The 22676-nt window shown below is 44.6% G+C and overlaps 2 protein-coding genes across 2 annotated transcripts in view; both read left to right on the forward strand.

Moving 5' to 3' along the window:
- LOC308313632 (anoctamin-9-like) overlaps positions 1-3528 on the forward strand; it is a 38365-nt gene extending 34837 nt beyond the window's left edge. Inside the window, exons 24-25 of the mRNA XM_080760854.1 lie at positions 88-212; positions 1593-3528. Coding sequence (XP_080616980.1) covers positions 88-212; positions 1593-1608 — 141 coding nt within the window. The 3' untranslated portion in view covers positions 1609-3528. The remainder of the gene's footprint in view (positions 1-87; positions 213-1592) is intronic.
- Positions 3529-4171: 643 nt separating this feature from the next.
- sergef (secretion regulating guanine nucleotide exchange factor) overlaps positions 4172-22676 on the forward strand; it is a gene marked incomplete at its 5' end in the record, with an annotated part of 51841 nt that continues 33336 nt past the window's right edge. The window contains 7 exons of the mRNA XM_080762303.1: positions 4172-4219; positions 7111-7246; positions 12840-12992; positions 13226-13320; positions 17124-17184; positions 17381-17494; positions 22594-22656. Of these exons, the coding sequence (XP_080618429.1) occupies positions 4172-4219; positions 7111-7246; positions 12840-12992; positions 13226-13320; positions 17124-17184; positions 17381-17494; positions 22594-22656 (670 nt within the window). The remainder of the gene's footprint in view (positions 4220-7110; positions 7247-12839; positions 12993-13225; positions 13321-17123; positions 17185-17380; positions 17495-22593; positions 22657-22676) is intronic.

The raw sequence follows: 22676 nt of genomic DNA on the forward strand, positions 1-22676 counted from the left end.
TGTGCGTGCGCGTGCGTGCGTGTGCGTGTGCGTGTGCGCGTGCGCGTGTGCGTGTGCGTGTGCGTGTGTGTGTGTGTGTGCGTGCAGCATGTGGTGGTGGTGTGTAAGTTCGTAGCAGCGTGGTTCGTGCCCAGCGCTCCGCTGCACGTGAAGAACGACCGCCTGGAAGACAAACTGGAGCGACTGAAGAAGGAACTCACACACGCAGGAGCGTGAGTCACATGCACACGCACGCACACACGCACGCACGCACGCACACGTCATCCGAACGCATCACTCATGATGGAAACTCTTGAAACGAATTAAAAACGGCATTCCCGAAATTCGGGAATGTCGTGATCCGCAGGGAAAGATCTCTTTAGTTATATTTCATTAATTAATAATAACATTTCTAAATAATCAATAATAAAATATAATTGTGTTATAAACACAACATAACGTACAGCAGGGGTGCCCACACTTTTTTTTACTTGAGAATCAGAATCATTTTATTTGTCATTTTCCTATATGTACTATTTCGTGTTCTTTTGCATACAAACGAACATGAAATATCGTTTCCCCTCAGTTATTGGCAGTGCAACATAAAACATAGAGCCTATTTAAAAACACAAGCTAAAAACTAAAACCAAAAACATGGACAAACATTTAAAAAGAGACCCCAGTATGTATGATGACGTTTTAAAGTGCTGTTGTGCATCCAAAGTGCATTTCTTTTGTCCAGTTCAGCCCAACGCTTCATTCAGTTTGGGGGGGGGAGGGGGCGCAGTTCGTTTATGAGCCTCACTGCACTTGGGAAAAAACTGTTTTTGAGTGGTGCAACCACTCCTACATCCAGCAATGTCCGTGTACCCGTTTGTTTGTGATGTAGGTGTATGAGCACGAGTGGTGCATGCGCATGCGTGAAATTGGAACGAGAGAAGTATGTGACATGGCTGCCACCTGCTGGACGCAAATCCAACTTCTGACTGCCACGGACTGTGGGGGTGATTTAGAGGCTGCGCATGCAGCACAGAAACAGGATTGATATCCATAATAAAGCTAATCTGACGGAGCAGAGAGATAGAGAGAGAGAGAGAGAGAGAGAGGAGGGGGGAGAGAGGGGAGTTGCACCACTCGGTTCACACAGGTGTGATTTTTCATCCTGAGAGCTACTTTCACAATGACCAGCTCCACCAGATCTACTCACCCAAACAAAGTATTATCCCATTGCTGAAAACAGCAGCACTGGCGTTACGAACTATAAGACAAACACTTCTAGGGAATGGGAAATAGAGAGAGGGAAATGGAATTCGTAGTTATTTGTATAATGACTTTGTATTTGTATTGCATTTGTATTGTGTGTTTGAGCTGACAGGCTCTTTGAAATCAATCAGTCACCTTAATTCAAGTAGTTTTTTTAATGTAATATATTTCTTGGGGCATGTCATGTCATGTGGTCTATATCGGCAAAGCCTTTGTGATCTACTGGTAGATCGCAATCTACCTTCTGGGCACCCCTGACGTACAGTATGTGATGTCACAGTATACCAGCATAACGTACAGTATTTGTGATGTCACAGCCAACAATGTCTCCTTCTTCTTCTTGTTTCCAGTGCCTTTGACGTGTGAGCTGACTTGGAGACCAGTAAGACGCGCAAACGCGGGAAGCGAACGCAGCTCGTACATATTTGGGTTTTGGACGTATAGCTGCTTTGGGGACTCCTTATATGGTTATGGCTGAGTCATGGTGACGTAACAGCGGGACAGACACTTGCATCAATCACAAACAAATCACTCAGCTCCATATATGGGCACAAAAGCGGGACAGACAGACAGACAGACAGACAGACAGACAGACAGACAGACAGACAGACAGACAGACATGATCTGCTAGGTCTCATAGTAAGTGCTCACTGCATTCGCAAACAGACATCATGGACTCATACGATCAATACGATTGATTGATCTATACCAGTAAGACGCGCAAACGCGGGAAGCGAACGCAGCTCGTACATATTTGGGTTTTGGACGTATAGCTGCTTTGGGGACTCCTTATATGGTTATGGCTGAGTCATGGTGACACAAATCACTCAGCTCCATATATGGGCACAAAAGCGGGACAGACAGACAGACAGACAGACGGACAGACAGACAGACATGATCTGCTAGGTCTCATAGTAAGTGCTCACTGCGTTCGCAAATAATATACACTGTATGATCTGTACATGTATCAATACATCATAATACTGATCTGGACATAGGTCAAAGCCAAGGTCATAGGTCAAGGTCAAAGGTCACAGGCTGTATGTGTGACTCAGACAACAGGTGCTGCTCTGTGTTGCCATGGACACTGACGTCAACAACAGACACAACAGGTGCTGCTCTGTGTTGCCATGGACACTGACGTCAACAACAGGTGCTGCTCTGTGTTGCCATGGACACTGACGTCAACAACAGACACAAGAAGCCTTTATTGGAGAAATATTTATTTTGCCTATTTTCCTTTGCCTTTTTTATTCTATTTCATTTTTTTATTTTTTGTATTTTTTACAAAAACAAATACTTTAAAAGATACGTTTTTGATGCATGTGGTGTCCTTCTATATGTGATGTTGTGCATATTTTCATGGAAGACATGAAGTGGTTTTTATCTTGTTGAATGTTGTTTTCTACAAAATACAGTTTTCTTAAAATAACCTGCGTTTCTATATCAGTGGTGCCCAAACTATTAAAATAACCTGTGTTTTCTATATCAGTGGTGCCCAAACTATTAAAATAACCTGTGTTTTCTATATCAGTGGTGCCCAAACTATTAAAATAACCTGTGTTTTCTATATCAGTGGTGCCCAAACTATTAAAATAACCTGTGTTTTCTATATCAGTGGTGCTCAAACTATTTCATGTCAAGGACCCCCAGAATTCTATGTATTTGGCCGAAAATATGTTGTTCCAGGGACCTCCCCCAGGAGCTTTAAGATTTAAGTTCAAAGCGTTCGCTCTGAAGGAATATATATTTCAAAGATTTGCGCCACATTTTCATAATCTTTCAAAAATAGCAGATCTACAAGCTCAGTCTTGTAGATCTGCTATTTTTCAATAGCTAAAGTATAACATAATGCGTAAAAAACACCAAAAGGGGTTCCCGTCCTGAATGGGTTAAACCAGCCAGTCTTATCAGCCGTCCTTGTTTGTGTTTCGTCGCAGGCAGGTGATTTAAAAATGTTGATCTGATGTACCAGTATTTCTAAAATGCTTATGTTTGTTTTTATACCAAATATAATGTTTTAAAATTATCCTCTCATGTATTTTAAATATTTGTTTTCATATAACGCGTTTTGCACGCGTTCAGGAAGCTAAACGCAGCTAATATTAGCTAATGTTTATCTGTGATTCTACTAATGGTGGAAGAAGTATTTTGTTTTTTTTACTTTATCAGTAAAAGTATTAATACTGCAATGTAGAAATACTCTGTTAGCAGGTTTTACCTTGAGTAAAAGTACACGTCTGGCATCAACATAATGCAGTTAAATAAATAAAAGGGTTCATGTCATTCATTTTCATTTATTTGTGCCAGAAACAGAGAGAGAGAGAGAGAGAGAGAGAGAGAGGGGGGGGGGGAGTTGCACCACTCAGTTCACACGGGTGTGATTTTTAAAGCACAGCTCAAGACCCACTTCTACACTAAAACTACCCCCCCCCCCCCCCCCTCCCCTCCCGAAGCCACATGGGGACCCTCTGGGGACCCCCCTGACACACCCCCCCCCACCCCCACCTGGGACCCCTCTGGACACCCCCCTGTGACCCCACCCACAGATTGAGAACCAGCCATTACCACAGATCAGAGAAAAGCCCCATTTCAGAAAATGTACACAAACTATTTTAAGCTGTAGAACATTCATAAACGTTTGATTCTTTTTGGAAATCTGCAACAAACAAAAAAGGGGGTATTTATTCAATTTAAATACATAATATAAAATAATTATAAATATACTATTATGTTAATGCAGGATTGTGGAAATGACGTAGTTGACCTTACCTTCTTTTTTTTTTACCCATTGGAGCTCGAGGCGTGCAGATCTACAAGCTCACAGCCTCGTCGTGCTGCGACACGCTCTGGGCTTTTAGATCTGCTGCCCCAACGTTCACTTTCACGACAGTGTCGTAAAGCGACACGTTCGGCCATTGTTGTTGCCATGGAAACCGGCCGGTCGGCAGCAGCAAGCGTTTGTTTACAAGCATGGGTGAGTTTACCCAAACATCGAGTTAACAGAAGATAACATGTAATAATAATAATAATAATAATAATAAATTAGTACACGGCATGGAACCGTTCCGGATATTATGTAATTTTATTTAGCCGTATTTTATAGCCGTGTTTACATGTTGTTTCATTTATTTCCATCTATTAAAACACAACTGATAGGAAGAGCATTCTAGCTTCAATGTAATTATTATTTTAAATGTTAAACCTTCAACTCAACAATGTAACGGAGAATACGTGTGATTAATTCAATAAGCACATAAATAAATACTAACCAGTGGCGGAAACTCCGTGGGTTCAGAGGCGCGATTGAACCCCCTGGCATTTTGGCAAAGGCGCGACTGAACCCACTGCATTTTGGCAAAATATATCTATATGCACTGCAGTAAATTATGCACCCACTGACTGTCCACTGAAATGTCCCCTCCCCAGTGGTCATGTTGTCATACACGTAGTCACAAGTGACATACCTAGGTGTTGGGCCGCCGCGCATGCCGCATTCAAATGCTAATAAGGTGGCTTTTGTTCGAAAAAACACCGCTGGGGGGGGTGCTTGAACCCCCTGCCGTTATAAGAACTTTCCGCCTCTGATACTAACAATTGATGATTCTGATGCAAGAACACCTACGGTTACATCACAAATGTCTGTCGACTACCTTTTTCCACTGACGAAAACTAAACGAAAACTAAGCTATGACGACTAAAACTATGACTAAATATATTGACAATTACGTCAACAAATAAAAACTAGACTAAAAATGTTAGGAAGGGACTAGTGGACAAGAGATCCAGCGTAATAAGTCATTTTACACTTGCAACACTTTTACAGCCTACAGTGGTTCCCAAAGGGATTTCTACGGCTGTAGCAGTGATTCTCAACCCGTTTAATTTCAAGGACCCCCAGTTTGACTCGAATTAGGCCCCATCAAATCGCATTTCTATCTCTGGGACCCCCAGTTTATATTGTAAATAAATCACTGTTAATTTAACTCAGAGATGGAACCAAAATGGATCAATTTGTACGGACCCATTCGGTTCCTCATTCAACTAACCATTGCCACTGCTATGATTGTAGATAAAGAATGGCTAAAAGTTCTAAAACCTGTAAGGGTCCATTTGGTTCCATGTGTTACACTCTCAGAGATACAGACCTGTAAGGGTCCACTTGGTTCCATGTGTTACACTCTCAGAGTTACAGACCTGTAAGGGTCCATTTGGTTCCATGTGTTACACTCTCAGAGTTACAGACCTGTAAGGGTCCACTTGGTTCCATGTGTTACACTCTCAGAGTTACAGACCTGTAAGGGTCCATTTGGTTCCATGTGTTACACTCTCAGAGTTACAGACCTGTAAGGGTACATTTGGTTCCATGTGTTACACTCACATAGTCACAGACCTGTAAGGGTCCATTTGGTTCCATGTGTTACACTCTCAGAGTTACAGACCTGTAAGTGTCCATTTGGTTCCATGTGTTACACTCTCAGAGTTACAGACCTGTAAGGGTCCACTTGGTTCCATGTGTTACACTCTCAGAGTTACAGACCTGTAAGGGTCCACTTGGTTCCATGTGTTACACTCTCAGAGTTACAGACATGTAAGGGTCCACTTGGTTCCATGTGTTACACTCTCAGAGTTACAGACCTGTAAGTGTCCATTTGGTTCCATGTGTTACACTCTCAGAGTTACAGACCTGTAAGGGTCCACTTGGTTCCATGTGTTACACTCTCAGAGTTACAGACCTGTAAGGGTCCATTTGGGTATAAAGTGTGGAGTTTTAATCCTCAAAGATCAATTAATCTTCAGGACTAGATCTAGACTAGATTATTTATGGTCCCTGAGGGGAACAAACAAATAATTACAAAGAACAAAAACAACAAAAAAAGTGTTGTAACCTGCATTTGTTTGGTCCAAAATATTGTGTTTGTTTGTCATGAGTTGTCACGACTCGAGTTGGCTTTGTCCGCGGCGTAAACGTCTTTAAATAAATACTTTTTGAAATGTCTATGGGGAAAATGAACGGAGAATAATTTCCTGGGCCCTGGGCAACTGCAACGCTCTATAGCCTTCACGACCTTACAGGCATAAATTATGTAAAGGATCAACTTATGTAACTTAGATATAATTTCATGTAGACATACTGTAGCACTCCGTAGCGTAGACTCATAGTTTCAGCATGTAGGTATTCCACTGTTATTCTTTTAATATATTTTTTATCCCACAATTTTGTAACCCATTTTTCACCCCTGTGTCAATCATCTAATGTGATCCTGGGCTCTACACACCCTCCACCAACCTAGTCCCCATATATGGGGGACAAGGGGAGACCAACCTAGTCCCCATATATGGGGGACAAGGGGAGACCAACCTAGTCCCCATATATGGGGGACAAGGGGAGACCAACCTAGTCCCCATATATGGGGGACAAGGGGAGAGCAACCTAGTCCCCATATATGGGGGACAAGAGGAGAGCAACCTAGTCCCCATATATGGGGGACAAGGGGAGAGCAACGGACTTGAACTCATGCTTCCTTCATGCCTGAGTGTCCAAGTTGCTCCTTTACACCTGACAGGGGGGAGTTTCCCTGGTTGGACGTCGTAGCGCGTGGGAGGAACACGTTATTCCACTGTTATTGTTAGGGATTGTGTCCCCATTCTGAGCGGGAACCCCTTTTGGTGTTAAACATTATGCTATGCTTTAGCTATTGAAAAATAGCAGATCTACAAGCTCAACGAGCTTGTAGGTCTGCTATTATTATTTTTTAATCGAAGAACCACTGATACAGAAACATAGCTTTTTCAGAAAACTGTCAGGATGTAGAATCTGATCTCAGGTCAGAAGGTGTTAACTATTTGTATCTCTGACCCACACAGGGCGCCAACGGCTATGGTCAGCTGGGTCAGAACCACACCGAGGACACGTCGTCCCCCAGGAGGACAGACGTCTCCTCCCTGGACGCAGCGGTGAGGACGCTAACCGGAGGAGGAGGACATTCTGTGGTCCTGACCGGTGAGTACTCTGAGAACACACCTCTTCAGACATGGCTCTGGGTTTCTGTCCCCTCAATGTCCTATAACTCTTCTATTAGATGGCTCTGGGTTTCTGTCCCCTCAATGTCCTAACTCTTCTATTAGATGGCTCTGGGTTTCTGTCCCCTCAATGTCCTATAACTCTTCTATTAGATGGCTCTGGGTTTCTGCCCCCTCAATGTCCTAACTCTTCTATTAGATGACTCTGGGTTTCTGCCCCCTCAATGTCCTAACTCTTCTATTAGATGGCTCTGGGTTTCTGCCCCCTCAATGTCCTAACTCTTCTATTAGATGGCTCTGGGTTTCTGCCCCCTCAATGTCCTATAACTCTTCTATTAGATGGCTCTGGGTTTCTGCCCCCTCAATGTCCTAACTCTTCTATTAGATGGCTCTGGGTTTCTGGCCCCTCAATGTCCTAACTCTTCTATTAGATGGCTCTGGGTTTCTGCCCCCTCAATGTCCTAACTCTTCTATTAGATGGCTCTGGGTTTCTGCCCCCCTCAATGTCCTATAACTCTTCTATTAGATGGCTCTGGGTTTCTGCCCCCTCAATGTCCTAACTCTTCTATTAGATGGCTCTGGGTTTCTGTCCCCTCAATGTCCTAACTCTTCTATTAGATTGCTCTGGGTTTCTGCCCCCTCAATGTCCTAACTCTTCTATTAGATGGCTCTGGGTTTCTGCCCCCTCAATGTCCTAACTCTTCTATTAGATGGCTCTGGGTTTCTGCGCCCTCAATGTCCTAACTCTTCTATTAGATGGCTCTGGGTTTCTGCCCCCTCAATGTCCTAACTCTTCTATTAGATGGCTCTGGGTTTCTGCCCCCTCAATGTCCTAACTCTTCTATTAGATGGCTCTGGGTTTCTGCCCACCTCAATGTCCTAACTCTTCTATTAGATGGCTCTGGGTTTCTGCCCCCTCAATGTCCTAACTCTTCTATTAGATGACTCTGGGTTTCTGCCCCCTCAATGTCCTAACTCTTCTATTAGATGGCTCTGGGTTTCTGCCCCCTCAATGTCCTAACTCTTCTATTAGATGGCTCTGGGTTTCTGCCCCCTCAATGTCCTATAACTCTTCTATTAGACGGCCCTGGGTTTCTGCCCCCTCAATGTCCTAACTCTTCTATTAGACGGCCCTGGGTTTCTGCCCCCTCAATGTCCTAACTCTTCTATTAGATGGCTCTGGGTTTCTGCCCCCTCAATGTCCTATAACTCTTCTATTAGATGGCTCTGGGTTTCTGCCCCCTCAATGTCAATTTACAATTTACAATTTAGGCATTTAGCAGACGCTCTTAATCCAGAGCGACTTACATTAAGCAAGAACAAAAAAGCATGGGAATACATCACATAAAAACATTTATCATGAAACATGCGTAAGCTAAGAAAGTAACAGTGGAATATCTATAATGAAACTATACATATAAGCTATACATCTATACTACTATGCTATACATATGTACTATGACGTGCTATGACAATAGCACATACAATGCACTTATGCTGTCTACATAACATGCTATAAGTCTGTATCAAATGCTATCTAAGTCTACAGAATTGCTATCTAAGGGGGTGGGGTAAGTGCTATGGGCCATGATGGAGTCTGAAACGGTGGGTTTTCAGACTACGGCGGAAGATTGGGAGTGATGCTGCAGTTCTGACTGCAATGGGAAGTGCATTCCACAGTTTTGGAGCCAGAAGGGAGAAGAGTTTGGGACGTGTGGAGTGTTGTCCCGGCGTTTTTAGTGAGGGTACTTCCAGCTTCCCTGCGTTGGCTGATCTGAGTGAGCGGGAGGGTTTGTAGGGTTCGATCATACTTGCAAGATATGGGGGAGCCATACCTTTGGTTGCTTTGAATGCCAGCATCAGAGTTTTGTATTCTGTGCGGGCAGCGACCGGGAGCCAGTGGAGGGAGCGGAGCAGGGGGGAGACATGTGAGAATTTTGGTGCACATGCTGGTAGGCCAGTAAGGAGGGAGTTACAATAGTCAAGTTTTGACAAGACTGTTGTCTGGATTAGGAGCTGGGCTGATTCCTGGGTGAGGAACGGTCTAATTCGTCGTATGTTATAGAGTATGAACCTACAGGATCGAGTGACAGCTGTGATGTGAGTTTTGAACGAGAGCTGACTGTCCAGGACAACACCAAGATTCCTGGCTGTTGGGACAGACGTTACCAGGGCGTTGTCTACGGAGATAGTTAGCTCCCGCATAGGGCAGGACTTAGCTGGGAAGAAGAGAAGCTCAGTCTTGTCTGGGTTCAGTTTGAGGTGGTTGGAGGACATCCACTGTGAGATGTCAGCCAGGCATGCGGTGATGCGCTCTTCCACCTGAGTGTCCTAACTCTTCTATTAGATGGCTCTGGGTTTCTGCCCCCTCAATGTCCTAACTCTTCTATTAGAATGGCTCTGGTATCCAGCGGTCATCGACCAGGCTGGCTTGTGGTGGCCGTTTTTTGTGGGACATTCAGATATGAGCGGACAACAAGACGACACACAACTCGATGCAGATACAGTGCAGGGATACACACACAATGATTAGGTATTTTAGGGTGGTTGTGTTCCATTTGATATGCTACTCTATCAAAGCAGCTCATGGATTGCACTGAGACGGCCCTGAGACTGAGACGGCCCTGCTGAGAGTTACAAATGACCTCCTGACTGCAGCAGATAATAACCTCCTCTCCGTACTGGTGTTGCTGGACCTTAGTGCTGCATTCGACACTATTGACCACCACATTCTGCTACGGAGACTGGAACATCTGGTTGGCATCAGGGGTGCCGCACTGAAATGGTTCGAGTCCTATCTGTCTGATCGTTTTCAGTTTGTAGAGGTCAATAATGGCTCCTCTACACGTGAAAAGGTCAAATACGGAGTCCCACAAGGCTCTGTGCTTGGACCAATACTCTTCTCTTTATATATGCTCCCTCTGGGCAACATCATCAGGGAACACTCCATAGATTTTCATTGTTACGCAGACGACACTCAACTATATCTATCGATGAAACCGAACGAAACGGACCAACTAGTCAAACTTCAAGCATGTCTTAAAGACATAAAGAGTTGGATGGCAGGTAATTACCTACTCCTCAACTCTAACAAAACGGAAGTTATCGTGATCGGCCCTAAGCCCCTGAGAGACAAGTTGGTCGATGGGAACTTTTCCCTAGATGGCATTACTTTGGCCTCCAAGGCCACTGTGAGGAATCTGGGGGTTACCTTTGATCAAGACTTGTCTTTCAAATCTCATATCAAACAAATCTCAAAGAATGCTTTCTTTCACCTGCGAAATATTGCAAAGGTCAGGCACATCCTGTCCAAAAATGACGCAGAAAAACTTGTCCACGCCTTCGTCACCTCAAGGCTGGACTACTGCAATTCGCTATTATCAGGCTGCCCAGGCAAGTCTCTGAAAAGCCTACAGTTAGTTCAAAATGCTGCGGCGCGTGTGTTGACAGGTACCAGAAGAAGAGACCATATCACTCCTTCACTGGCCTCCCTACACTGGCTCCCGGTCAAATACAGAATAGAGTTCAAAGTTCTTCTTCTCACTTACAAAGCCCTCAATGGTCAGGCACCACAATATCTCAAGGATCTCATTGATCCCTACAAACCAAATAGAACAGCAGTGCGTTTGCAATATGCAAACATGCTTACTGTTCCAAAAATATCAAAAGTTACAATAGGAGGCAGGGCGTTTAGGTCCCAGGCACCGCAGCTGTGGAACCTTCTCCCGGCTTCGGTCCGTGGGGCTGACACGCTCTGCACATTCAAGACAAGGTTGAAAACCTTTCTCTACGACAAAGCCTATGGCCAGACTTGTCTCCGGGTCTAGCTGGATACCATGGTCGTACATTGTTGTGTGGGTTTGTCTCCCAGCAGTACTTGTAATATACACTATATAGGCTCCAGTAAGGCCTGCCACTAATCCAGCATCCGGGGAATCTCTCCCCGGAGTCTCTTTTCGTCCTCCCCGTCGCAGTTCTGTGGACCTCTAATATTAACCCCCAACTGACTGCCGAGTGTGACCGTGGATCAGGCCTCTTCATGGAGCCCACCAGAAGTGTGACCTGGACCCGGCCTCACAGAGCTCGACCTGGACCAGATGTGGACCAGACCCCTCCACGGAGCCCACCTGCCTATTCTCTGTCTTTTCTCTCTGTCTATCTCTCTCTCTCTCCCTCTACCCCCCCCCCCCCCCCCCCCGACACGGTCGAGGCAGATGGCCGCCCACCCTAGAGTCGGGTTCTGCCTGACGTTTCTTCCTAAAGGGGAGTTTTTCGTTACCATTGTCGCAATGTTGCTTGCTCTGGGTGGATCTTTGTTGGTTGTAAAGTGTCTTGAGACAACTTGTTGTGATTTGACACTATAATAAAATTGAATTGAATTGAATTGAATGGATATTGCTTCTGTGTTTAAAAAAAAAACTTCATTAGCCACGTTGTCAAACTCTCCTCCTAAAGTCAACTACAGAAGCTTAAAGCCGCTATAAGCAACAATATTTAAAAATGTAATGACCTTTTCTTTGTTTGGTATATTCAGACAGCCAGCAATGGTTAGACTGCTTAGATTGGTTGGACAGATTTTCCTAGAAGCTTTGACATTGGTCGATTTTGCCTGTCTACTTCCTGATTGGTTAGTCATTGCGACCGGGGTTTTCTTTTCCCAACCAATGACAAATTCTCCAGGAACATCTTTGAATGCCGATTGCGGCCCCTGGATTAGTGTTTTACCCATAACAAATAAAAATAAAAAGGTCATTAAAATGTTTACATAATTATTGCTTATAGCATCTTTGACCCATTTTGGGCCTGACGTCGAAATAAATAAAAAGTATTCTGAAATAATATTATATTCAAAGATTTGTGCCACATTTTCACGATATTTCAAAAATAGCAGATCTACAAGCTCATAGCGCGCCACCGAGTGGCACGCTATGAGCTTGTAGATCTGATATTTTTCAATAGCTAAAGTATAACATATTGCTTTAAAACACCAAAACGGGGTTAAATCATACATGCATGTTACTGACTGTTTGTCTCCTGGTGTCCGGGGGGCAGCGGCGGCCGAACGGTTTGCGGAGCGGTCTTGATATTGGAAGGTCGCTATAGTTCGTATCCCCGGACCGGCACGTTAAAATGACCACCGCTGAAGTGCCCTAGGACAAGGCATTGAACCTCTACCGTGAAATGTTCTATGAGCAGGGCCTGGCTGTAAACAAGTTCTGGAGCTTAGTCCAGTTACCCTGGGTAAACATAGTACCTTTCCTTTCCTTAGTCCAGTTACCCTGGGTAAACATAGTACCTTTCCTTTCCTTAGTCCAGTTATACCCTGGGTAAATATAGTACCTTTCCTTTCCTTAGTCCAGTTATACCCTGGGTAAACATAGTACCTTTCCTTTCCTTAGTCCAGTTACCCTGGTTAAACATGGTACCTTTCCTTTCCTTAGTCCAGTTATACCCTGGGTAAATATAGTACCTTTCCTTTCCTTAGGCCAGTTACCCTGGGTAAACATAGTACCTTTCCTTTCCTTAGTCCAGTTACCCTGGGTAAACATAGTACCTTTCCTTTCCTTTTCCAGAGAGTGGAGAGGTGTGGTCGTGCGGACAGAACAACAGAGGACAGCTGGGCCTGGGTCACTGCAGAGACAACGTGTCCACTGTCCGTCCTCTGTCTCTGTCTCTCAGAGTCTCCCAGGTGTCCTGTGGATGGGACTTCACCCTGGCTCTGACTGGTGAGGAGGAATGAGATGCTTAACGGTTTGACTTCACGGGGCAGCGGTGGCCGAACGGTTTGACACGACTATTAGGACTGTTGTCTCTCTCTCTCTCTCTCTCTCTGTCTCTCTCTGTCTCTCTCTCTCTCTGTCTCTCTCTCTCTCTCTCTCTCTCTCTCTCTCTGTCTCTCTCTCTCGCTGAAAATGATCAAACTGTACGATAGAAATGTAATTATTGTATTTCTTCACAGACGGAGGGCAGCTATTGGCCTGTGGCTCCAACGCCTTTGGTCAGCTGGGTGTCACTCAGCCAATCACACACTCCTGTGTGTTCCTGCAACTCGAGGTGAGTGAAGTGATTGGACGCCTACAGCGGCCGTCTCTTCCTGGGTTTTTTTTCCAGACGGCTGGTGGATGGAAATGACGCTCGCGTCACTGCGTGAAAATGAGCAGTTAGCGGACAGTTATGGGCACCAGATCTGCCCGTAAACATCGAGTTTAGCAGCACATACAGTTAACCCATTCTGACCTGAGATCAGATTCATACCAGGTTTCCACGGGACACACACTGGTCTGATTAACCCATTCTGACCTGAGATCAGATTCTAAAAATGTCAGTCGTTCTTCGATTTTTCTAAAATAGCAGACCTACAAGCTCGTAGCGCGCCACTCGGTGGCGCGCTATGAGCTTGTAGATCTGCTATTTTTCAATAGCTAAAGCATAACATAGTGCTAACACCAAAATGGGTTCCCGGTCAGAATGGGTTAAAGGATTTCTTCTAAATCCTCCAGTTTTCTGAAATAAATATTTTCACAATTTTTTAAAAATAGCAGATCTACAAGCTCATGTGATGATATGAGCTTGTAGATCTGCTATTTGTCAATAGCTAAATCATAACATAATGTTTTTTTTAAAAAGGGGTTCCCGCCCAAAATGGGTTAATATACAGTAATACACAACGCCTTGGAAACCAGTAAGACGCGCAAACGCGGGAAGCGAACGCAGCTCGTACATATTTGGGTTTTGGACGTATAGCTGCTTTGGGGACTCCTTATATGGTTATGGCTGAGTCATGGTGACGTAATCACTCAGCTCCATATATGGGCACAAAAGCGGGACAGACAGACAGACACACAGACAGACAGACATGATCTGCTAGGTCTCATAGTAAGTGCTCACTGCGTTCGCAATCACTGCGTTCGCAATTAGGAAAATAGCCAGATTTAATGTGGACAGAGACCTGATGAAAGGGTTTTACAGTGCCTTTTATGTACAGTACACTCCGTCATCTGTTGGTATGGCAACCCAACCTCGCCATTACAATTCTCTTTATTAATTATTGTGAAAACTGCCTCCAGAATTACTGGCCAACCATCTGGAGAGAGCCTCGATCCTTTCTACAGCAGACAGCTGCTCCTGAAGGCGTATGAAGACACGAAGGCATAACCCATTCTGACCTGAGATCAGATCAAAAGAAATGTCTTCTATACATCCTGACAGTTTTCATTCTGACCTGAGATCAGATTCTTAAAAAAATGTCTTCTACCTCCTGACAGTTTACCATTCTGACCTGAGATCAGATTCTAAAAAAATGTCTTCTATACATCCTGACAGTTTTCATTCTGACCTGAGATCAGATTCTAAAAAAATGTCTTCTATACATCCTGACAGTTTTCATTCTGACCTGAGATCAGATTCTAAAAAATGTCTTCTATACATCCTGACAGTTTACCATTCTGACCTGAGATCAGATTAAAAAAAAATGTCTTCTACCTCCTGACAGTTTTCTGAAAAAAGCTATGTTTCTATGTCAGTCGTTTAAAAAAAAATAGCAGATCTACAAGCTCGTAGCGGGCCACTCGGTGGCGCGCTACGAGCTTGTAGATTTGCTATTTTCCAATAGCTAAAGCATAACATAATGCTTAGACACCAAAAAGGGGGTTCCCGGCCAGAATGGGATAAAGGCATTATCCTGCCGTTGGGCAGCATAATGCACCACCCACTCCACTCAGAGTACAGGCTGTCCCCACTGCCTCCACCATTACTGCAGCCAACGCTGCCAGCAACATGTAATGATATGCTGAAACGAGCACTTTAATGTCGGCACTTTAACCCATTCTGACCTGAGATCAGATTCATACGAGGTTTCCACTGGGACACACACTGGTCTGATTAACCCATTCTGACCTGAGATCAGATTCTAAAAAATGTCAGTCGTTCTTTGATTTTCCAAAAATAGCAGACCTACAAGCTCGTAGCGCGCCACTCGGTGGCGCGCTATGAGCTTGTAGATCTGCTCTTTTTCAATAGCTAAAGCATAACATGATGCTGAACACCAAAACGGGTTCCCGGTCAGAATGGGTTAATATCCTAGCACTTTTTTATTTTTATTCTATTCCTGCACTGTTTATGCTATGGTGTCTCTGATGTCTGTTGTTGTCCTGTATTGTTTGTATTGTTTGTATTGTTTGCATGTTTAAACCATTCTGGGCGGGAAACCCTTTTGGTGTTGTAGCATTATGTCATGCTTTAGCTATTGAAAAATAGCAGATCTACAAGCTCATAGCGCGCCACCCAGTTGGCGCGCTATGAGCTTGTATTTTTGGAAAAAATCGAAGAACAGAAACAGGCTTTTTCAGAAAACTGTCGTACTGATGTAGAAGACATTTAGTAGAATCTGATCTCGGGTCAGAATGGGTTAAAGCCACTACTTTTGCTGTAACCTAATTGCCCTTCCGGGACATTAATGAAGACCTTGAACCTTAATATACAGTTAATATACAGTTAATATACGGTAATATACACAGGTGTGATTGTGGTACAATTCGGGAGTTTACCGGAGTTTTGCTGTAAAGTTTAACGGGAGTTTCCAGTAATTATTCACGTTATATTGCAGTGCGTCACGCCGCGTGTCGCTGCTAAATTGACGTGCCGTCAAAATAAAACGGAAACACTTCAAGTTGCAGCTTTTATAGCCTCGGAAAAACCCAGACGTTTTTATTTTCCAGGCTGAATAAAACAAAGTCTGGGTCCGAGTCCACTTCATTCCGGCATAAAGTACAGTGTTGTTTTTGGCAGCAAATTTCTATTTTAGTTTTAGTCATTAGTCTCTTGAATAGTTTTCACTTAGTTTTAGTCACATTTTAGTCGCCTGGAATGTTCTAGTGTTTAGTCTAGTTTTAGTCGACTAAATGTCATACGATTTTAGTTGACTAAATCTACAGTAAAATGTTCTAGTGTTTAGTCTAGTTTTAAAATGTGTTTTGACAGGCCTTGATGATATTTTACACTTTGGTTACATGCTGAAAATAGCAGATATACAATCTCACAACGCGACGCGTTGTGAGATTGTATATCTGCTATTTTCAGCATAAAACTGGATCTCTTGTCCACTAGTCCCTTCCTAACATTTTAGTCTAGTTTTTATTTGTTGACGAAATTGTCAGTATATTTAGTCTTAGTTTTAGTCATCGTAGCTTAGTTTTTATTTCGTTTTTATTTAGTTTTAGTCGGTGAAAAAAGGTAGTCGACGAACATTTTTCGTCTTAGTTTTAGTCGACGAAAACAACACTGATAAGAGTATAGCGCAAAACGTGGATCACTCTCAAGGTTCAAGGTTCTCTATTATTCGTCTCAGTCAAAGGGTCCGCATGGGGAGACAAAGGGTCCGCATGGGGAGACAAAGGGTCCGCATGGGGAGGAAAAATAGATAACCTACAGTAGCTTTTTGGCCATCAGGCACAAACAAGCTCTCCTCCTACGTAGACCATCAAGCGTACCAATGTCCCCGCAGTGAAGCACTCTCTGCTGATTTCTGATCGTCTGCACCTTTGTTAAATTGAAGCACACACGCGCACACACGCACACGCATGCACGCACACGCACACAGGCGCGCACACACACACACACACACACACACGCACGCTCATACGCACTCTCCAGTCCAGTGAATGAAGTATTACGTCCATTAATTATGTCCAGTAAATCAAGTATGACGGATCTCATTTGCATGGCAGGCAGGCACCCAGAATTATATGGTGTTTTCTCTCCAGACTGTAACAGACGCAGTGAATCAGTAATATTAATATGAATCAGTAATATTAATATTCATATTAATCAGTAATATTAATATTAATATTTCTCTCCAGACTGTAACAGAAGCAGTGGTCAGCGTGGCAGCAGGACTCAGACACTCTGTAGCTGTGACAGGTTATTAATTATTATTAATTGCATTAATCTTCATAATTAATAACTAATGTTACTTAATTATGCATGCGGTTGTAACATTTATACATGTGTAATCTCAGGGTGTGTGTGTGTGTGTGTGTGTGTGTCTGTGTGTCTGTGTGTCTGTGTGTGTGTGTCTCTGCGTGTGCGTGTGCGTGTGTGTACGATGTCCGTGTAGTTTCAGGGGGCGTGTACCAGTGGGGAACTGGACTGGCCAATCAGGCCAAGAGAGCTCTGAGGCCACTTCCTGTTCCTGCACACCTCTGCTCCACACTGCCCTCTGTGGTGCCAGGTAGGAACTACAGCCCCCACACTGCCCTTTGTGGTGCCAGGTAGGAACTACAGCCCCCACACTGCCCTCTGTGGTGCCAGGTAGGAACTACTGCCCCCACACTGCCCTCTGTGGTGCCAGGTAGGAACTACAGCCCCCACACTGCCCTCTGTGGTGCTAGATAGGAACTACAGCCCCCACACTGCCCTCTGTGGTGCTAGGTAGGAACTACAGCCCCCACACTGCCCTCTGTGGTGCCAGGTAGGAACTACAGCCCCCACACTGCCCTCTGTGGTGCTAGATAGGAACTACAGCCCCCACACTGCCCTCTGTGGTGCTAGGCAGGAACTACAGCCCCCACACTGCCCTCTGTGGTGCTAGGTAGGAACTACAGCCCCCACACTGCCCTCTGTGGTGCTAGATAGGAACTACAGCCCCCACACTGCCCTCTGTGGTGCTAGGCAGGAACTTCAGCCCCCACACTGCCCTCTGTGGTGCTAGGTAGGAACTACAGCCCCCACACTGCCCTCTGTGGTGCTAGATAGGAACTACAGCCCCCACACTGCCCTCTGTGGTGCCAGGTAGGAACTACAGCCCCCACACTGCCCTCTGTGGTGCTAGGTAGGAACTACAGCCCCCACAATGCCCTCTGTGGTGCTAGGCAAGAAAGCTTAGAGAAGGAAAAGACGCCAACGTCATGGCGTCACGTGACTGGACGCAGGGGCTGCGCCATGACACCCCACCACGCCCCTTGTGCCAAAACACTGGAAGTTCGATGAATACATTGCAGTGGATGGGAGCCCGCTGGACATCTTGTAAACAAACATTTTTTATGAACGATAGCGACCTTTGTCATATAATCGGTCCAGGAATATAATAGAAGACATATCACATATTGTTTTCCGACTGGGTGTTTTTCGACTTGCTAACTGTTTAATTTTATTCAGGAATTTAAAGAGCACAGAGTGCGGCTCTGGGCTGCATGGGCTTAACCTGACTCCGCCAGCTGGTGGCAGTATTGGGTTCACAATCCTGCCTTCAAGGCCTATATTGTTTTTAATTCATCAACATTACAAACTAAATAACGCTTTAAAAATGTTGAGAATAAAGGATTTTGCAATATTACAAGTCAGTGGTGTTTGATGAAATACTTTTTGTCACTAAAGTATTAGTTGCCTAGCAGTATCACAATGCTCTACAGGTGGTTAAGTTTCAGAATAAATACGCAAATTAACCTTAGCCTTAGGACCGACCTGCCTAGTATAATACAACAGTAGTTTTAAGTAATACAACGTAATAGTAGTCTATTAATTAAAGTATAAAATTTGCATGTGAAATGTAGAGGTAATATAAACGATTTAAGTGTCATGTGTCCCTCAAAATATAGTAGGCATAGGCATACCGTATTAAAGAAGTTAATGCTTGCTCTATCAACTCCAGACATTGCCTTTATATTCAGTTTCAAGTTAAATATGAATGAATGAATGACTGGCTAAATTAAATTGTACTGGTACCACGGAACGTGACACGCGCGCACATGTGCGCATCGCGGCATGCACACAGAACATGCACACAGAACATGCACACAGAACATGCACACAGAACAGCTGCATAGCCTTAAGCCCCATTCACATTGAAGAAGCTGCTTTAAAAAGGACATTCAGTCCGTCACTGACCCTCCTCGGCTGGCTACCGGTATGTGGCAGCAGGAGACCGCTCCTCCACCCCCGGACCCTCACTACAGCATCAGCACATTTAAAGTTCGCTTTTAATTAGCAGATGATGTGAAACATTGTGCTAGTAGGCTAGGCATACTTTAATTACTTAATTAATAATCAATATCATGCTATGAGGTTCATCGATAGCCGATAGGCCTACATACATGAACGCAATAAACCAATTTAACCTATAGGTCCCCGAGCGAAAGTGGACCGACTTCTGGACCCTGTGGCCCGGCCCGCGCAGGACCCCCTAAGTTGAGACTGGGTGTCGAGGAGCGTACACCAGTGGTCAACACCCTGTGCTCAGGGCGAGGTCCCGCGACAAGGGCAATTAATTCTAGTGCGAGGAAACGTCCAGCAAATCGTCTCCGAGCACAGCTCTCCTCGGCGTTCCAGTACTAGGGAGTCGGGACTACTGCACTACGTACTGTGTGTGTGTGTGTGTGTGTGTGTGTGTGTGTGTAAATAGAGGGGGTACATACAACTGATATAAAGGCTATTCATTATTTATTTTAAAGGTATGATTGACGGTGCAAAAGCTTCAACATACTACCGAGAGACACACGAGGAAACGGCACAGAAACGCGCTGAGAGCGGGCTGCTTCTCCCCTCTTCTCGGGGAAGGTTTTGGCGAAAACTCCGACACAACTATATTGTTTAGTTGTTTGTCTATCTATCTATATCTGCTAATTTATCAACCGTGTGTGTGTGCGTGCACTGTTTAGTCCACAAACAGTCCACAAGCGACGGATAGCGTTCTGGAGAGTTCAGTTCAGTAGTCCATCCATAGCTTCGATGAGAACCGGAGGGGGGGGTGAATGCACGATGACTTGTCCCCAGAAACGTGACACTCGCGACGGCACACGGAACACAACCTGTTTTCACCGCTTCGACAACTTGTTTCTCATATAAACTTTAATTTCTATCACTAAATATGCTATGGTCTTGCCAAATATCCATTCATATTTCATATACAGCCCATATTTAAAAAGTTTATTTTTTAATGCGGACAATTGGCTCGGACAGCTTTTCCAAAGCTTTTTGGTTTCGTAAAATGAGCTCAACTCCGCCTCCTCAAACCACGCTGTGCTCTGATTGGCTACACGCAGATTTTTAAAGCTCCAGCTTTTAAAAGCTGCTTTAAAGTTAAGGTTCGGTGAGAAAAAAAAAACGCAAAAACAAAAAAAAGCTATTCTTCCAGCTTTTAAACGCAGAAGCTGTTCTGCATAGAGATAACATGGGACCACGAAGCAGAAGCTAGCTTCTGCTTCTTCAGTGTGAACGGAGCTTTAAGCCTAAAACACAAAAGTAGACTTAAAATGCATGGTCAGACAAACATCCTTACTGCACACTACTGAAACTAAAAGGTTTGCTTTGGACGAATATATCTGTAACTGTTTCTTTGATGGAGGAGAACACCACACAACAGCAGTAGCCTACTGGAGCCATAGTGAACGAAAACCTGAACCTGAACCATAATTAAATAACAAATAGGCACACACACGAACGGTGACACGCTGCTGTTTTGCAGGTGCTCCTCCTGTCCTGTCTGTCTGTCTCTCTCTATCACTGTGGTCCGTCCGTGACCAACTGCATGCACGTTCGACAGTCTATTTAGATTGCCTCGCAGTGGCTGCAGGACTGTCAACTGTCAATTATATTAATGTGCAGCCAAAATATATGGTACTGGTGGTGGTGGGCTGACTGTGTCGATTTGACACACCGTGACGAATCTGCCGGCTTGAATTGCAAGGTAGAGAAAATTACTTTGGCATCTTTTCCCTTTAGATGACAAGTCGAAAAACACCCAGTCGGAAAACAACCTGTGATATGTCTTCTATTATATTCCTGGACCGATTATATGACAAAGGTCGCTATCGTTCATAAATAATGTTTGTTTACAAGATGTCCAGCGGGCTCCCATCCACTGCAATGTATTCATCCAACTTCCAGTGTGAGTTTTGGCACAAGGGGGCGTGGTGGGGTGTCATGGCGCAGCCCCTGCGTCCAGTCACGTGACACCATGACGTTGGCGTCTTTTCCTTCTCTAAGCTTTCTTGGTGCTAGGTAGGAAATGCAGCTCACTGCTGTAGACTGCCTTCATCCATTACATCTTTTATGACACTTTACAATGTAGGAATTTAACATTCTTAATCCAAGGTAATAATACACAGACATGGCGGATTACTGCCGCGCGATAGTCGTACTGTATGTAAACATTCCACAAACCGTTTCACTTTTCTGCCATTTTCGTAAATATACATTTTACGGAAGAGAGAAGAGTCTGGGACGTGTGGAGCGTTGTCCAGGGTGTTTTAGAGAAGGGAGAAGAGTCTGGGACGTGTGGAGCGTTGTCCAGGGTGTTTTAGAGAAGGGAGAAGAGTCTGGGACGTGTGGAGCGTTGTCCAGGGTGTTGTAGAGAAGGGAGAAGAGTCTTGGACGTGTGGAGTGTTGTCCAGGGTGTTTTAGAGAAGGGAGAAGAGTCTGGGACGTGTGAAGCGTTGTCCAGGGTGTTTTAGAGAAGGGAGAAGAGTCTGGGACGTGTGGAGCGTTGTCCAGGGTGTTTTAGAGAAGGGAGAAGAGTCTGGGACGTGTGGAGCGTTGTCCAGGGTGTTGTAGAGAAGGGAGAAGAGTCTGGGACGTGTGGAGCGTTGTCCAGGGTGTTTTAGAGAAGGGAGAAGAGTCTGGGACGTGTGGAGCGTTGTCCAGGGTGTTTTAGAGAAGGGAGAAGAGTCTGGGACGTGTGGAGTGTTGTCCAGGGTGTTTTAGAGAAGGGAGAAGAGTCTGGGACGTGTGGAGCGTTGTCCAGGGTGTTTTAGAGAAGGGAGAAGAGTCTGGGACGTGTGGAGCGTTGTCCAGGGTGTTTTAGAGAAGGGAGAAGAGTCTGGGACGTGTGGAGCGTTGTCCAGGGTGTTTTAGAGAAGGGAGAAGAGTCTGGGACGTGTGGAGCGTTGTCCAGGGTGTTTTAGAGAAGGGAGAAGAGTCTGGGACGTGTGGAGCGTTGTCCAGGGTGTTTTAGAGAAGGGAGAAGAGTCTGGGACGTGTGGAGCGTTGTCCAGGGTGTTGTAGAGAAGGGAGAAGAGTCTGGGACGTGTGGAGCGTTGTCCAGGGTGTTTTAGAGCAGGGAGAAGAGTCTATGTAGGACGTGAAACTTAGAGATTAGACCAGCCTAATTGAAATAGCAGATCTACAAGCACATGAGCTTGTACAGTAGATCAGATATTTTAACTACTTCTTAATTGTTATAATTTCTATTCATGGAATGTCTTGATCTGTTTGTTTTAAAATGTATGCAATTATTTTATAAATAATAAATATTTTTAAATGTACAGAAGAAAAAAAAACATACATCTTGATGTTTTCCATGAGTTTGACCTTTGACCTTCTGTCATGTTGCAGGTGTGGATCACGTGACACCACGCATGGTAGCAGCAGGCTCCTCCCACTGTGTCTACCTCACAGGTGAGATCTCGTTAACTCGT

The sequence above is a fragment of the Protomyctophum bolini genome, assembly GCF_963924005.1.
Source record: "Protomyctophum bolini genome assembly, chromosome: 4".
Classification (NCBI taxonomy): Eukaryota; Metazoa; Chordata; class Actinopteri; order Myctophiformes; family Myctophidae; genus Protomyctophum; species Protomyctophum bolini.